General features: G+C 42.9%; 1 protein-coding gene across 8 annotated transcripts in view; it reads right to left on the bottom strand.

Moving 5' to 3' along the window:
* The window catches only part of LOC128748132 (protein turtle homolog B-like), a 100,455-nt gene extending 89,872 nt beyond the window's left edge, over window positions 1-10,583 (bottom strand). For all 8 annotated transcript variants that reach the window (XR_008412752.1, XM_053846553.1, XM_053846557.1 and 5 more), the window contains exon 1: window positions 10,352-10,583. Coding sequence is in view for 7 of the 8 variants with exons in the window: in XM_053846553.1 (XP_053702528.1) it covers window positions 10,352-10,415 (64 nt within the window). In the remaining variant the exon portion in view is untranslated. The remainder of the gene's footprint in view (window positions 1-10,351) is intronic.
* Window positions 10,584-17,655: the final 7,072 nt, after the last annotated feature.

Here is a 17,655-nt window from a genome sequence, read left to right as displayed (position 1 = left end):
AAATTAGCTCCATCTGCTGGGTGTAAATCAAGAATCATGAAAAGTACTCATGGTAGCCTCACCCCCCTCTGTCACAATGCCGGGCACCTCTCAGGTGAAGAGCTTTTTTTACCTGCACTCTAATGGTATGCTGCCAGGAAGTGATGTCACAAAGGCTGATTTCCAGTTCTTGTGGTTCACTTACAGGCTTTTAGCTAGGGGGGGTGTGGGCGTCTGCAAAACGTGAAAAAATGGACGCCCGATTCTCGACCGTAGCTTGGCCACCAGATGCCACCATATACCGGCGTAATCTGGCCGCCAAGCTACGGTCGAGAATCGGGCGTCCATTTTTTCACGTTTCACAGACGCCCCCTTACTAAAAGTCTGTTCAATTACAACTAGATTTACATTTATTTCGTGATGTAATTCAGCAGATCCGCCTTTGTAGATGATCCATATTTATGCAATGACACGTACAGTGATGGCCGATTTAGTTGTAGGGATGTGGGCGTGTCGTTGGGTCGTACTTTAGCATGCATTTTGAGGCTCTAAATTTCAGTCTATGAAGCCAAATACTAGAAATTTATACCAGATCTTGCTGACACTGTCTTTCAGTACTCCATACTACTTCTATGTTCTTCGCACTCCTCATTTCCTAGCTGTCCTGAACCCTTCTACAGTACCTCTCTCCAGGACACTGTGCTGACAGCGAACATTTGAGAAGCGTTCTTGGAGAAGCACTTTAACATATCAGAGTAGTGCCCCTGCAAAGTGAAGTTAAGGGTACACTGCTGCCTCCCAAGAGTAGATCGCACTTCCCTGAAAATTTAATTTCCCTTCCCTTCAATTCAAAGAGACAGCTCTTTGGAACACTGGGGAGCGTTTCGTGAGCGATGTCTCCAGTCTTCGATTGCATCATAACAAAGTAGGTAGGGTTAACATTGGGTCAAAAGTTGTGGTGAATCAGTATCAAAGTGCAGCTCTAATGCAGTAAACAGTGAACTCTTTTCAGGCGTTTAAGAAGTGTTGTTTCGTGTGTCAGTTTCTTTTTCTTGTCAACCCTCTACTAGTTTAAAAGAATACTCCACTGTGCCGCTGCCAGAATCCTTCCTCATATCATAAGAGAAGTTGTCATCAGTAATCTACACAACTTGAACAATACTCTGAAGTTGTATGACAACTGCAGAGTGGGATGCACAATTACCAGCATGAGTACAGAGAGCTCCCCTCAGACATGTACAGTCAGCCGAGAGCACATCTGTCACATCGGTCTCTGCGTGAGACAAGCGGGGCGATAAAGTCATCACCACTCGAGGAAGCTCACACATTCTTCTGTAAAAGCTTCCTCTCTCTTTCTGGGGCGATCTATAATTGAAGCAACAATGGAAGGCAATACTGGATGAGCCTAGCTGTCCTCCCCCACAAAGAATTAGGTGACACCCCAGCACACTCCGTGCCCACCACTTACAGAAGCATCAGCCGATGGGCATTGGCTTCTTGGCTCACATTTGTTGGTGGATCCACTAAAGTTTCGAGTTACTGGAAGAATGAAAAAGTTAAGCAGGTATACACCCTCACAACAACCACATCACCTGGTGTGCACAATAGCACAAAAACACTGTCTTAGGAACACGCAAAATAAAGATGGAATTTGCAAAGGTTTGATTTATCAGAGAGCACATTGTGAAATGTTAAATTTCCACTTTTTAAACACTGTACATTCCACACAAGCCTCCCCAAATCGGATGTCATTGCAGCTACATAGTGGAGCACTGGAGCACACATGCCACAGTTCATCCTATTGCTTGCCATATTGAATGAAGCAAAACCGTCACGCAATGTCTTTTAATCTGTTCTAGGATGCACAAGCCCAAAATTGTACCCAGGAGTTCAGATGGTCCACAGCCAGGGAGGTTAATTGGCCCAAGCTTGTGGTTTTGTTTTGCTCTACAAAACAAAACCACATTGGAACAACGCAGTAAAATGCCTCCAAACTCAAGTCATGTGACCGGTACTACCTTGAGTACCTACCTAGTTTTGGCAGACCTATACAAAATGTTAAAAAATATATATATGTAGTTCAAAGTTACACACTCAGTATTTTTCAATTAGAAACAACAAAGTAAAATTACACTTCACTCGAATTTAATGTAAATAATTTAGGGATGCTCCGAGTGATCAGTCACTTATCACGATCAGCCGATTTCAGCGTGATTGGTGAATGCTGTTAGCACAGCCGACGCTTAGTGACACCCACCGGTCCGAGCATGACATTCGGAACCTTCAGCAAACTGCCCAAAAAAATAATCATTTATTTCACCAAACTAGACGACCAGGAGACAGAAACAACCGGATCTGTCGCTGTTTTGGAGTCGGTTTGTCAGCCACCTGAATATGAAAAAGTCTGCTATGGAAACTTTCATAAATGCAGTGCTCTCCAGTATGTAAATATTTTATAGACACAGCAAAGTCTCTAGAGAGTCACCAAACGGCGACGTCTCACGTTGAATTTAACGTTTTTCAGTTGTCCTTTTGAGAGAATAAGTTGCTGCATTTTGCAAGGTCTTTCTATTTTTTACGTCCTTGAAGAGCGATATCATATAATACAATAATAATGGTTCTTGTTTTCACATCATGTACACAGAAGGTCACATGGTTTTGATTACAAATTCATTGTCAATCCATGTGATCGGTATCGGTGATCGGCACTCTGGCTGAACGGTATCAGTGATAGATAGATAGATAGATAAATACTTTATTAATCTCTGAAGAGAAATTCCCATTTCCAGCAGCATGACAGGTGGAAACATAAGAGCAAGTAAAACACCTTAGTACAAATAAAGAGTAAAATAAACAACAACAGTCCAGCATGTGAATGTGTGTGTGTGTGTGTGTTGCGAAATAAAGTGCATGTGTGTCTATGGTGTGAGTGTGTAGTGAGTCTGGAGTGTATTTGTCCATTTTATCGTCCTCCAAAAAGATGTTGAAGAGCCGGCAGCAGAAATCCTGATCAGAGCATCCCAAAAATATTAATATCTTTGCAGATACTTGTTGGAGTATTGGGCATTAAAAACTACATTGTATGTGTTTCATTCAATTCAATGAATCATCGAGCCGAGGTTTTTGTTACAACCCTGAAAGCACGGACAATTTAACCAATTTGGTGTCACCTGAAACAAACAGTCCTTATAATCCTTACAGTAAAACCAGTTAGCATTGCTAGCATAGAGAATCTTCACAAAGGTAGGCGTCACATGAGGACATTCAGGAACCCTGAATAGTTTTTGGCTCGTGGCTTGTAGATATAGCACAGAGCTGGATCATTTTCCCCCAGAACGGATCTCACTGTGCGCTCTTCACAGGGGTGCACCTTTGAATGCGCTATTCTTTTCCAGCAGTCAAGTTCCGCAACACTTCACTCAACCGTCATGGCAGCCAGGAGCTACGCTCTGTGGCCTCAATACTATGTTGATTGCTGTCACAAAGTTGGTGACTCTCATGAAGTGTGCAGTTTGCCGCCAGCCACAGGGATGCTTCTTGTCATTAGGCTCAGCGGGCGCCTGGATGCGCCGCACGCACTGTTCTCAACACATTATACGACATGAACATGTGTGAATCCTCAAGAGTCAAGGAATCTCGCAATCTCCTGCTCAGTCAGATGAAGCTAAACAGCTCTGACAAGATTAAGTTATGGAGAGAGATGAGTGAAAAGACACAAGGACGGGGTTGTTGCTGTTGGAGCACAGTCAGCAAAAAGAGCAAGTAAAACACAACCAGATCAAACTCTTAAGCGAGGCCTTCACCTCTACACGCATTAGCAACCGCTGCTTCATGCTCGTAAATGCTTTTGAAAACTGAACAACATAAGGCCAGGAGTGAATATGTGACTTGAGAGTTCAAAATTGATTCATCATTTTAGAGGGTTTTTTTTTCCATCATTTTAAGTTGAAACATCTAGTGGTTTGTCTTTCTTCTGCTCCGATCAGGATGTTTGCTGCTGATCACTGATACCCATCACCGATACCAATCACATGGATTGACAATGAGTGACCTTCTGTGTACATGTGAAAAAACATTAAATAATTTTAATTCACACTTGTTTTAATATACCTCTTCAAGGAGGCAAAAAATAGAGAAACTTTGCAGAATGCAGCAACTATTATATCAAAAGGACAACTGAAAAAGATTAAATTTTATGTGAGATGTCGCAGTTTGGTGAGTCTCTTGAGACTTTGCTATGTGCGTTTAATAATCACATACCGACCGCTTGTGGACTCCGAGAGAGAGCGCATGTTTCAGCAACGTTTCAGATTCAGGTGGCTAACAAACGCTGCACCCGACTCTCCCTGAGAAAGGCGGGTCATTTCACTCGGTGAAACTAACAATCTAACAACCTGAGGAACCAGTGGTTTCACTTTCACAAACCCTTAAAACTCTCTGTGCTCCGTCAAGTGCTGGTGCTTTAAATGGTGTGTTTAATTTGAAGGCGCTTCCCTGCACAGCATTTTCCCGCGCATGTGCTGCAGGATGCAAACTTTACATGACAGAGTGAAAGAAGCTCCACAGCAGACATGCTGCTGCTGAGTGAGCAGCAGGGATGGAGGAGCAGACGCATCACAACCAGCGGGGCTTCATCAGAGCGCCGGCTATCACACGTGATCGGTTGTTGTGATCTGCAGTGACAGGTAGTGATCGGCATTCACTGACCACGCTGAAATCAGTCGATCACGATCGGTGACCGATCGATCGAAGCATCCCTAGTTTATACTGTAGTTACAATCAAAACTTCACAACTGGTTAATGACTGCCTGCCTTGAAAAATGTAACTCACTCACTCAGTCACACTGCATTTTTTTAACAATTCTACTGCACTAATAATCAAAATAAGCCCAGGAGACTTGTATATAAAGAAAAGGAGCATGCTAGACTTTGCTATTGGCAGAAGCTGTCCATTCTACATCATGTGCTTTTTATCCCGGTGAGCGAGAGCTCTTATCAAGGTCCAAATCTCTACGCAGACACTGTGATGTTTTTCAGGGATTCAGGGACTCCCAACAGCCGAGAATCCCAAGGACAAGCTTCATTGTTTTATCATTAGTTTTGAAAGTTGTTTAGGAAGCACTACGTTCAAAATGCTGGTGTTGATGAGCGCTCTAACAAACTAATGCTCACCCACATGCAGTGCAATTCACAACATAGAAACCAAGGCATACCTGAGTAAGGAAGACTGAACACCCACACTCTGCTGTCCACTGTCTGTCAAACAAGGTACCTGTTTTTTCTTTTTTTTGGTCAGCAGCTTTGCTTTGCCCAAGCAGCCACCCACCTCCAGACGGCTCATTAATTTATCACACTGCTGGGATCATCAAAAACAGACACGCTGTTGGTGGGACAAATGAATTACGTAGGCACCAGCTCGCTCAACAAAAGCTCGTTTTTTTGGCTCGAACAGGGGGCAATGATGAGCTTTAATGAAGCAAGAATTAAACGTTTTAGCCATAACTGCGACATTTGCATCCATTAAGAAGTTTAGACTGAGGAGGGGAACTGAGATTGGATGTTCAAAGCTGTCAATGCAACACATGGATAGCAAAAAAAAGTTGCATCATTGTCAAGTCCAGTTATGCAGCCGATATTGTCAAATGACTGCTCATTTCTACATATTTAAACAAGTAAAACAGTGTTACTCTGTGAACAGCTTTACTTGCAGTGGGATTCTAAAACAACAATCCCTTCTGCACATCCGAAGATGTTTCACCCCAGAGGCCCGGCTGCACAACTCCTTTCAACATCCTCAAGACTCGTTTTATTTGGCTTTTCCTTGTTATTTCTAAGAAACGATGACGACTTTTGCCTGACTTATCATGTCACTCGTAACCACCCTAACCTCAGTGATGTGTCAATTACAGTCCCGAGTCGGGTGAATTCAACCAGTTCAAAGACGCCAGTCTTTCTTGTCTAACAACTACAATTTCTTTGTGATCTTTCGCCCATTTTTATCAGTTGCTTAGTCAAACATATTCTTCGTACAGGGGTGTAGTTAGATACTTCTGAGAGTCTGGTCCACTAACTTCTGCTACAGAGTCACTGAATCTTTAAAATTCTGGCAGAAGAAATGAGAAACCACAAAGTTTGCATGTGTCCATATTGCCTCTGAACAGGAGAAAGTATGGCACCCATATGTCCGGTGAAACTTTTGCCGATGGCATAGAATATGCGCAAATGCATCTTCACAAAAAGAAAGGCAAGGCAAATATGAAGGCGGGACAAACGGAGAAGTTATCCAATCAGATGGAAGTTCAATGTCTGTGGGTGGATCCATCAAGTGCAGCGACTGAGTGGCACATGCTAAAAAGTTTCAAAACAGTCGGCACTGAAACGTCAGCACAATGGTTTGGACAAAAACGTATTTTCTGACGTGTCATCCTGACATTCATTCAAAGGTAAGCTTGTGTTGTTTATAAAATAGTAAACCCACGTGAGACTTGACTTAAAACATGTACATTCATTATTCACAGGAAGTGACTGTTGGCGGTGGGTTCTGTCTACCAAAGCTGTGTGACAGCTGTAGTAGGAGTCTTGGTGCTTCCTGTCAAACCTGCCCGCCTTCATGCAAGTTTAAGCAGAACCAAAGTGAGAGGGCACTATATAGTGTTACTCAGGTGGAAGTACACACCAGTAAATGGCAAAAGTGTCAGGCCGAATACATTCTGCGGACGTGACTGTCCTGCTCAGTTCGTAGAACGCAGAATACGACACACATCCCTTAAGAGTGTTTTTTTTTTTTTTTTGGCCAGTGCAAAATTCTGTTTGGGTACCATGTTGGTGTAAAAGACCTTTCAGGAGCAGAGGACACACACTGTCACTAGTAATGCGGAACATACTGATGAACTTTTGCATCCACAGAAGTCTACCTGGCACATTCATGTCGATGCACTGAGCTTTCAATTGAATCCAATCTTTATAATGTCATGTTAGGCAGCTCTTCACCAACACATCCAACACATAAAAGGAGTACCAGGTATCATCAAATACAAGTAACATCCGACTTACAACCGGGATTGGTTCCGACCAACCGGGTGGACGGGTGGACAGGTGGACGTAAGTCGAGTAGGTCGGAAATCGGATGTTACTTGTATAGATCATCACCCCCATGCATTCTGTTGAGGACATTATAATGGAGGAACTGAAGCAAGTACTATGACTGTAGCTGGTACAACATGGTCAACATAGAAGACAATGAGCTGATGTGGGGACCGATTAGATCTGTCTATTCTATTGCGGGTGTCTTCAGTGGCACAGCCGTGCAGCATTTATCTCACAGCTAAGCCACAGTTAGAGCAACTTAGTCTGGGCCACACAGCCTGATAGTGGGCATATGTTCAGATCCTGGTTACATACACACAGCTCCCCGAGGGGACGAGCGTGTGTGTGTGTGTGAGTGTGTGGGCAGGGTAACAAGTGTGTCTGGCAGCAGACGGTTGCTGTGGAGCACTCCCCGAGCTTCCATTAACACAACCCACCATGTCCCTGTCCCTCCGCTACCCAACCATGCTGCGAGAGGCCACTTGAAACCTGGAGGGATGCGAGTTCACCCGAGTGTGTGAGTGGAAAAGAAAGATGACGGCACAGAGGCCAGACAGGATGAGCGTAAGGAAAGTGAGTGAGGGAGGACAGAGAGAGGTGAGGAAAGGAGGCAGTGCAGGAGTCAGAGTCTGGAACGTACCCAAGGTCATCAGCATCACGACAAGATCGTCGGACGAAATCTGTTCCAAACATTTAACTGTGAATTTCGCTGCGGAACCTTTGTTTAGAGAAAGAGACTCATCTATCTTTGTTGTTGTGCAAGAGAAAGAGAAATTCTGCTGTTCATTTAACGTGAATATGTTAACACTTCTACATGCACAAGCTATGTCTAAAATCAACCACCTATCCAGGGGTAGTTTGAGGTTTAGCATGTGTTCGAAACCAGCCACGTCACAGCACCCATAAGTGAGTCCTGTTCACTCCAGAAAAGACGAGAGAAGCCGCTTAAAAAAAATCTCTTAAGTCTATGTTTTTTTGGCAAAGGACGCCTAAGTGCAACCTCTCCAGGGAATAGCTGTTATATAACCGGAGTAACAAGGCAAAGCCGTCAACACAATCAACATGCTACATTCAAGTGTCAAAAAGTTGAAGACCCTGTCTTGATATGCTCCCTCTACTCCTCTCCACCGTTTAATGAGCTGGCGCACAGACGCTGTCCCACTTTCACTTGAAAGTGAAGAAGATGAGGAGCGGGAGGGGGGCGATGGGAGGGGAGGTGGGGATTCGCTTTTTAAGGGCAAAGAGCAACGTGGCTGCAGCTTTACTTGCTCATCACCACACGCCTCCTGCTGTCATTGATGGGAGACAGCGCGCAAACAACACACGCACAGACGCTGCCGTGCATTCCTGCTGGATCCACGCTGCCGACTCAAAAGACTGAGGGATAATGTCATCGGCGGTTGCAGGCTCGAGTGAGAGGCTGTAGTATCTATTTTTTATTTAATTGTATTATGCATTACATCATTATTATCTTAGCATTTTCTAAATTCACTCTTTATTTTCTTTAGCTGAGCCACTACATAGACTCACTTTACAGTGGTCAATGCAGGGAGTTCTCCTTCTACATGGACCCTCAAAAACCCAAAGGTTGAACTATTCATACTATATTCAAGCATCAACCACACTTCCCGTCCGAGTCTCCAGGCGGAGTCAGGGTGACAAGACGGTCCTGAAATCTAGTCCTGTCATAACCTGTATTTGTCTTACATGAAGGACAACAGTTGTTCTTAAATTGATTTGCTATAAAACAGTAATATCATCCTGCATTCATTATTTCTAACCACTGGAGTGTATTTTACATTCCATTTATGTCTCATGGGAGAAGTAGTTTCCGATGTCAAACTTATCGTGACTCGAACAGCAACTAATAAGACTCACTTACAGAGGTTCTACTGTACTTTGCATCTTAAGAAGTGAGTTTATTTCTGTCTTGCATGCAGTGAATCAGTCAGTATCGACATTTCTTCTGCAGTGTTTGCAAAAGTGAGCTGAGTTACTGTCATGCCTGATGGTTAGTTAGGGGTCGCAATAGAAGACGACTTCGGCGCCTCCAGTGGCGACGACGACGCTGCGCCGTTCATCTTTAAAGCAGACATAACGTATTGTACTTCCTTGCTTAGTTGATGCATTTGAAATGGATTGTTTGAATTATACTAGAGTGCGACCGCTCAAACTGTCACTTATTGTACAGTGAATTTTTTATAAATGAGTCTCACCAAATGTATCGATTCCAATGAGCAAACCAAATTCTATTTTATACATTTATTTAAGAGTTTTTTTTTCTTAGTTACATTGTGATCGATCATTCATGACGCTTCTTGCAAATATTACACATCATATTACCAAATATCATCACAGTTTTGAATCGCTAATCGCTAAAAGGAGGTATTATAGGAATACAGTGTGTTTATTTTCATGGATGGAACAAGACGCTATGAATGATCAACAGCTCTTACAACATAAATGAAGGAAGACACCAAGTCCAGATACATTATATTATGTTTAGGGCCGTCAATAGAGTTAACTTGCAATTAATTGCAAATAAATGACACTTTTATCAGTTCAAAATATAAGTTAAAGGAAGATTTTTATCAGCACCACAGTTAAATTTTGATAGTTTCCTCTGCTTTAGTGTGGTTAAAATATGAGTTTAGCGCTAGATGATATACCTTCGGTGGCTCCACTTGAAGGCCTGACACATCACAAACAGCTGCACTGTGACTGAGAAACTCAGCATGAATGCGCGCTCTTCCTACCGGCGACAGCTGCGGCGCGTGCAGGCGCTCTCTGGCCTCCTCTAGCGGACAGTGTGGGCCTCAGCGAGAACCGCTCCCTCAGCAGAGGTGAGGCAACTCTCAACGTCGCAAATGGACCGACAGCAGCCAAACCAAGTCCCAGCGCTCGGGCTCGGAAGACAGTCTGCCGCAGCAATGCTGGAGCTCCGGCTCCAAACCCACACGCCTTCGTAGGGAACATGAAAAGCTGCGCACGGTGCCATTTCCCCCTCTGTATCACCGAAGCCGCACGAACCAAAGGCTCATGTTTCAACACACACCAGCAGCAGCAGCAGCAGCAGCTGTCTATTCGCCCCTTAAACAACAGGTAAGCAGAGTTCCGGCTTGTCCTCCGGACTCGTGAAGCTGGCGCTTCCTCTGACGCTCCTCCACTTCCACACTCATGCATGAACTTCACGGCTCTCCACACGAGCACACGGGCAGCCCACGGCTTGAAAGTGAGCTCGGAGAAGCGAGGCAAGTGAGGGGACAGGTCAAACTCGGGCACTCACCTTGAGCGGCCGTTCCTCGGGTGCTGAATACACTTGCTATCAAAGTGGCCACATACCAAATCATAGTACTATTGCCGGCCAGAGATAAACCTCATCATATCTCAAAGTGCCCCTTTCGGTGAAGCTCTCATCGCTCAGGCGGCCCCGGCCGGTATCCCGATCAGTCGCTCGCCGATCCTCGGACGCTCGTGCCCCGGTGCTCCGCTCCCTCTCTCATCCTCACCTGCGCCAATGAGACGAGAGCAGACGACGCCGACGCAGCAAGGCGAGCCCCTTATGAGGCTCCAGGCACCGCCCTCGCTGCAGGCTTCCCGATGTTCATTGGCTACCTGAGTTGTCCATTCCTCCGCGCGAATGCTGCCTTCCCTGCTGTGGATGGGCTCGGATTTTCGACTTTCCAGTAAAAATAATGACGTCAACGTTCAGAAGTCGACAAGACCGCAACGATAACGAGTTCTAAGCGCGTCTTTACCTCACAGATGGTCTGAGCAATAATAATGTGTTAACTACACTATAGATGACGACAACTACCGTTGTGAATTAAAAATCAAATCGGTGTCTGGCTGTGCTTTCATTACCTGGTACATTGTCTGATGCGTTCTCCAGTTTTTCAGTTATTATATTATTAATGTTATTATTATTAGAAGTAGTAGTGGTTGTTGTAGTAGTGGCGTTGAATTACATTATTACATGGACAGTTAGATTCAAGTCTCTGAAAAAATATGTATTATTATTAATAATAATAATAATAATAATAATCACCATCATCAACCTCGATGGTCATGTTGCGGTTCATTTTCCTACTTTTAATGTCTGATCTTACCTGACTTAACTTGACTTACCTGTGAATCAGGTAAGTCAGATCTTTTTTGGTGTGTTGTGCAAGAAAATACTCATGTATTTCTATTACATGTCTACAAATATTAATTGAAAGCATATATATATATATATATATATATATATATATATATATATATATATATATATATATATATATATATATATATATATATATATTCTGTCTTGCATATATGTATGCAAGACAGAATATCCAACAGGTGGTTGGTTTACTTTTGCCACATCTAAACAGGACTTATTATTTATTACTATTATTATTTATTATTACTTAATCCTTCTTCACGCATGAATATTCTGCCTCTGGTGTATTTGCTATCCATTTAAAATGACAGTTGAAACGGGTAATAACCGGACAGTCACTGAACGCAGCACCAGAGAGTCGTTTCAAGGTGGGTTGGAGTGCGAAGCAGAGGAGCTGCAGCATCATCCTGCGCAATAAGAAGAGAGAGGAGTCCCTCTGCCTTCAGCCTCAGCATCATTCCTCCAGTGACATCACTCATCTGACAGCACTCCACAACCAAAATGATCACTGCCTTGCAATCTATTTCAAAGAAGTACAATGACTGCAGTATGAGATCTTATTTAAAATGAAATAGAAATAATAATAACAAAATCTTGATGTAATGTAGTTTCTGAATCATAAGACGTTTCTAAGGTTCAGATGGAACATTTTCAACAGAGACTGCTGTTGGAATCAGATTTGTCTGACCACACAACTGTTGGTCTTGTTCTCCATCAGGTCTCTTTGGATCTCCTTGACTGAGCTCAGCTTATAGTATGGGACAGAGACATGTGCAGCTACAGGAGCAGACCTTTAGCTGATGTTTAACAGCTCATGACAGGAGCCCATCGTCCATTCTCACAACTATGATGCTGAGCAGTGAGCTTTAGTGCAAGCGTTTGAATTGCAAATGCTCTCTTTGATCTGCTTTGGTGGTCTGTGATGCCCACTGGACTACTCTTTCAAACCTTTTCATTTTTTTATTTATTGTCTGTTTTTTACTGTTATTGAATGTTAGTGTTTTGCAGAACCCAAAATAGTTTTCATTGCAACATTGGCTCTGTCATGTTGGTCAGATTTGCCGATGTCGTGATCTTTTTGGGTTAGTGTGTTCATGTGGGGGGTTTTCTCATTTGCATGTGGTGCGTCCTGCTGTGGGAGCTGAGGAAACAAATTAATGGAGTGCCTGGTAGCACTCAGAGTGGACAGGAGCGAGGTCAGTGTCTCTCAGTTGGGACAGCTCATCAATACGCCTGCAGATGGCAACTTACAGCTCATCTTTTTCAGTGTCGGCCTCTGTGTCTTGATGTAGAAAAGAAAAGAGACGTGATGGGTGATCTCTTTTGTGCTCCCTGGGGTGATAAGAAATACAAAAATAAATAAAGTTGTAAATACAAATAAAAGATTGAATGATATATGACCACTTAAAAATAAGATTAAAAATAAAAGACATTACATATCAGATGAGATGTCTTCCACAACTGCCGCTGCACGTGGAAGACAGGAAGTACTTTGTAAAATAATTTCTCTGCTCCAAAATGAATTGAGCCAAATATATCAGGTTCATCTGTCGTCATTCTTCAAGGACTCTACATCCTAACATTCACCTACTGTATATACAGTATGTTTTAAAAAAAATGACTTGGCATTGACATAGTGATAAGCTGGCGAGGCTTCACGAAACAGTAATTTCCAGAGCTCAGTATGTGCCACTTTAAAAATGGTGGAGATTGGAAATGGAGATTTCAATGATATGGTTGTTAAAATACAAAGAGCAGAGAGTGCCATCTAGTGGGCTCTGAAGATGAGGGCGCTGTTTCATGAAGCCTCACAAACCCACCACTTGGTCACAGCAGAAAGACAGAAAAAGAAATTATTTTCAACCTGATATCTATTTTACCATGAGCTAATTTGAAATATATAATGTCAACAATCCAAATAGATCCTAATAAAAGGCATCAAAAGTGGGAGGAGACTGCTCGAACACCATGTTTATCTGTCGGATGCTGCGGGTGGGTGGAGCGACCTCTTGACTGCAGCATTGTGAGGGCCACGGCACAGAACTCTTCTCATAAGAACACAAATAGACGTCCTGTAAAAATATAAAAATGCATTTGGGTGGAACTAATGAGACCATAACTTTTTATCCTCAAGCATTTAAGAGTTAAAAAAGGAGGCACTTTTCTCTTGGAGGGTAAAAGGGCAGGTGCTTGAGCACCAATAGGGCTCAAACTGCACACGTCCCTACAGGAGAGAAGCCATCTATATATATGGTTTGGGTTACAGCTAACTCTATAGACAACTGATGTGTCTGGATTGACCGCTGGGCATGACAAAGATGGAATTGTGTTCACCAAAAATGGCTTTTTGATGCGGGTGGTGAGTCAGTCGAAATGTAATAAATAAAAAAGAATTGCATTTGCAATTGCATCGAATGGATGAGCCACGTACATGCACTCAAATCATTCCCCGTTGTGTCCATTATGTTTTTGAATAGTTGATCCCCTGTCCAATAGCTGTGAAGTGCTAATGTAGTTTGGGACACTCAACTATTGTCACACAGAGCCCTGGGGCAAACTGACAAACAATAGAATAGGACACAATTTGGAGCAGAGGCATTTAGTGCCTGAGTGAGTCACAAAAGCAAGTCAATATTCAATAAAACAGCAGTTGAACTTTTCGCCACAACCATCCGTTTCAGGAAAATATGTTTTTCTAAACATTTCTGAAGTTATTTGCTGCAATATCAATACACTGACCTACGTGGTTCAGAATTTTAATAATGAAGGATTGTACTGCTGCCACGGGAAAACAAAACCTTAACGTGGAAAATAGAATGGAAAAGCTGTTCCAAAGTGTTTTTGGAATAAACGCAAATCTTGTGAGGCAAGGATATAATGTAATAGAATATAAACATTTTGGTTTTGTGAGGGGAACATCACAGTAACAGAGAGGGTTTTAAGAATCACAAAACAGGAATAGCACTGACGACCCCATATCTTGCAAGGTGCCTCAGACTGGCAGTTGAATGTGAAACTTGTTTTCCCACAAGATGAGGCAGTCACTTCCCTTCGACCAGACTTGGTATTGATATCAAGGAGCACAAAAACCATCATTGTTGCTGAACTCACGGTTCCCTGGGAAGAAAGGCTGGCTGCATCCCACCAACTGAAAAAAGCCAAATACCAGGACCTGACCTGTTAAAGGGATGGCACACAACCTCCTACCCCATTGAAGTTGGCTGCCGCGACTTCCCAGCAAAATCGGTAAACCACTTCCTACAGAGGTTTGGGCTGGTACCCACTGAGCTGAAAAGAGCCATCAGGGACATCGCCTCAGCGACTGAGTCCAGCTCAAGATGGCTGTGGATGGAAAGGGCTCAAAGTTGGAACCCTTCTGCAGGTGAAGGCTAGTCAGCCTTTGCTGCCCCACTCAGGAGAGGTGTTCAGGTCAAGGGGCCAGGGAGATGTATTGCAGAAGAACTACATCATTTAGCGTAGGTCCTTGATGTAGCTTGTAGGGAGCATCCCTGATGTTTATTCACCTATATGCAGTAGTACGGTACAGGTTTTTATGTCATGAGAAGTGAATGATACTCAGAGATCTGGGTTAGATCTTGGATCACATTCAGCTTTGTCAGACAAAAGTCTGGCTCCTGGTCTGGAGCCTTGTTTGGGCTGAACACCCAGAGTGTCAGTAACTCAATTTAAAAACCAAAAGCAGCAAAACAAGTGCGAAAACTCCACGTCGCAGCCTCAAGCTGAAAAAGCAATTAAACTCTAATACACAGACAAAACTTGTTATGAAACCCCCGGCATGGTTTTCGTCTCGAGGAAGTCGCTGCACCAGGAACGCACAGTGTCACTGCAATTAAGCCGGGATTTGGGGTAGGAACACATGGGGCGACCTTTATCACAGTTTCTTCTGCGTTAAAAATAGTAAATTATCCAGCTGTTGACAGTGCTATTTTTAGCAGTTTAGAGATGCGCTAATCATTTGGAGGTCACCTAGGCAGGGGAGAGGTGAATAATAAACCTCCACACAGACATGCAGATGAACTAAGGAGCGGATGAGTTGACTGTGGGAAACAAGAACAATGGAAGACTAGATATCAGTTAACAATTGTTTTGAGAAACTAACAATAATCCTGATGTTGCAATGCATTGTGTGATCAGTCATACTAGTGAATATTAACCAAATATAACTGGATAAGTACAAACATTTTCAACATTGTTTTGATGTGAATTATATGTATTAAAAAAAGAATATTTAAAAACTGTGCTGGGATTTAAATTGTTACTGTACCAATAAACTAGTTATTAGACACTGCCAGCAGAAGTCAGAATCATGGATCAGTTTTCTCGGCCACCCCTCTAGTTCTCTGCCCCAGACCTTCTGCTGCTTATGTAACGCACCTTACAACTGAAGGTCCAGCTGGCATGCGACCCAGGCTTGCTCCCCTTCGGACCACCACCACCACCACAGGGAGTGGACCAAAAGCACAAATGTGATGATGTCCAGGTCACTACTCATTCAAATACTCTGATACCACAGTTCTGATCGTAGATTTTTCATCACGGCAGCGAGAGCAACTTTCCCTGCTCCATTTTTGAGTTCTCTTTTTTAAAAAGGCAGTGTTTTAAATATTTTACAGACTTTGACCATTGACAGTGCTTTTTAGTGTCAGCGCTGCACCCATGTGGAAACAGGCTCTAGACTGTAGAGTTCAGGTTTGTTTGTCGGTATTTTTAACTACACTGCACAGAACATGGGTTTTAGGGACTAACTTTTCCTTTGACTTCTTCGCCATATGTCCGGATGTTAATTCAAAGACTTTCATAAGTCTCCTTACGTTTTAATAGAGCTCACGCACAAGTCAAATTTGGTATGTTTTAAAGGATAGTTTTCAAGGTTTAGTACAACTTCGACACAACATGACATGTATTCTAAGCCCAGTGAAAACGGCTACATGATGTTAAACCATCGAGAGAAGCTTTGTATTAAGCTGTTTGGTTCTTTTTGTGCAAAAACTTTCCAAACTTGAGTGCAAACTTTTGTTCAGAGAGGAAATCATGCTCCCTGGAATTCTTTGAACCCTATACATCGAATGCAGATGTGATTGAGTTCAGGAAAATCTTTTTCTAAGCCACATTCTCCAGCACGCTATTTGCAACAGAAGCATTTCACATTCATTACCATTGGTTTAAATGAATACACCACAGCTGTCTAGTCAGTCTTAAGAAATACATCAGTTGGAGCTTGTTGAGTTGAGTGACAGCAGTAAAGACAGAAAGCAAGTTCCATCACCTTGTTTCGGTATGTAGATGGCTGTGAACTTATTCACTGTGTAGCTATGGAGTCTGAGTAGGTTTTATTATTTATACCTAGGGTTGGGTTATTTATTTTCCCCCAGCACATTGGGTCACTTTTAGCAGACTAAAGGCCCATTTTTGCTTCATGTATGTATGAATTGTCACCTATGTTACTGTCACAGATCACTACGGAGCCCTGGAAGTGACATGTATGTGTTTATTTTTTGGGATGTGACATGCATGACTTTATTTTTTTTTGCCCAAGATAATTTTTATCTCGTGATTATGCGTATCTCTACACGTCCTCCTGGAACCATATGTCTCCCATGGCTTCCTAACTGTTCGTCAACGTTGTCAGTCACTGTCTGCAAGTCTGTGCGCTTTTAACACTCTGATCAAGTGCGTTCTACTCAAAATAATACCATATGTGGCGAAGCTATACGTATTACATGTCCCTGTAAGCGACATGCAGGACTTTTTTTTTTTTTTCTCCCGAGATAAAAATTATCCTGAGATACAAATTCTCTCGAGATAACTGTTATCTCGGGAGAAAAAAAAATAAAGTCATGCATGCCACATGTGGCATTATTTTGAGTAGAAGCCACTTGATCAGAGTGTTAAAAGCGCACAGACTTTGCCGTTGGCAATATTCTGACTTGCAGACAGCGAATGACAACGTTGACAAACAGTTACGAAGCCGTAGTGACGTAGTGGTTACAGGAAGTAATCGGTTATCTCGAAGTTTTCTCAGGCTAAAAAAAAATAAAGTCATGCATGTGGCGTCCAAAAAAATAAACACATGCATGTCACTTCCAGGGCTCCGTAGATCACATACTTTCATGCGCTCTTTACATTGGCATTGCAGTTCACTAATATATCCACAGGGGGCAGGTCAGAGTCAAAGGTTTATGACAATGTCAAGCTCCAAAACAAACATGGCGACTGTGGTAGGAGTAATGATAATGTACCTCTTGGACAAAAGAGGAAAACAGAGGCAGTGTTGTAGGAGATGGTGGTCGGTGAGGCTGTTAAATATATCGTAACTGGAGGACGGAGAATTTCTTATGCCTTCTTCGTGTCTCATTAGAGCAGCATATCGGGGACTAACATCAACACTGGCCCCCACAGTTTCC

The sequence above is a fragment of the Synchiropus splendidus genome, chromosome 17 (genome assembly GCF_027744825.2).
Source record: "Synchiropus splendidus isolate RoL2022-P1 chromosome 17, RoL_Sspl_1.0, whole genome shotgun sequence".
Classification (NCBI taxonomy): domain Eukaryota; kingdom Metazoa; phylum Chordata; class Actinopteri; order Syngnathiformes; family Callionymidae; genus Synchiropus; species Synchiropus splendidus.
The sequence above is the reverse complement of the archived record's forward strand: the minus strand, read 5'-3'. Positions and strand labels throughout refer to the sequence as shown.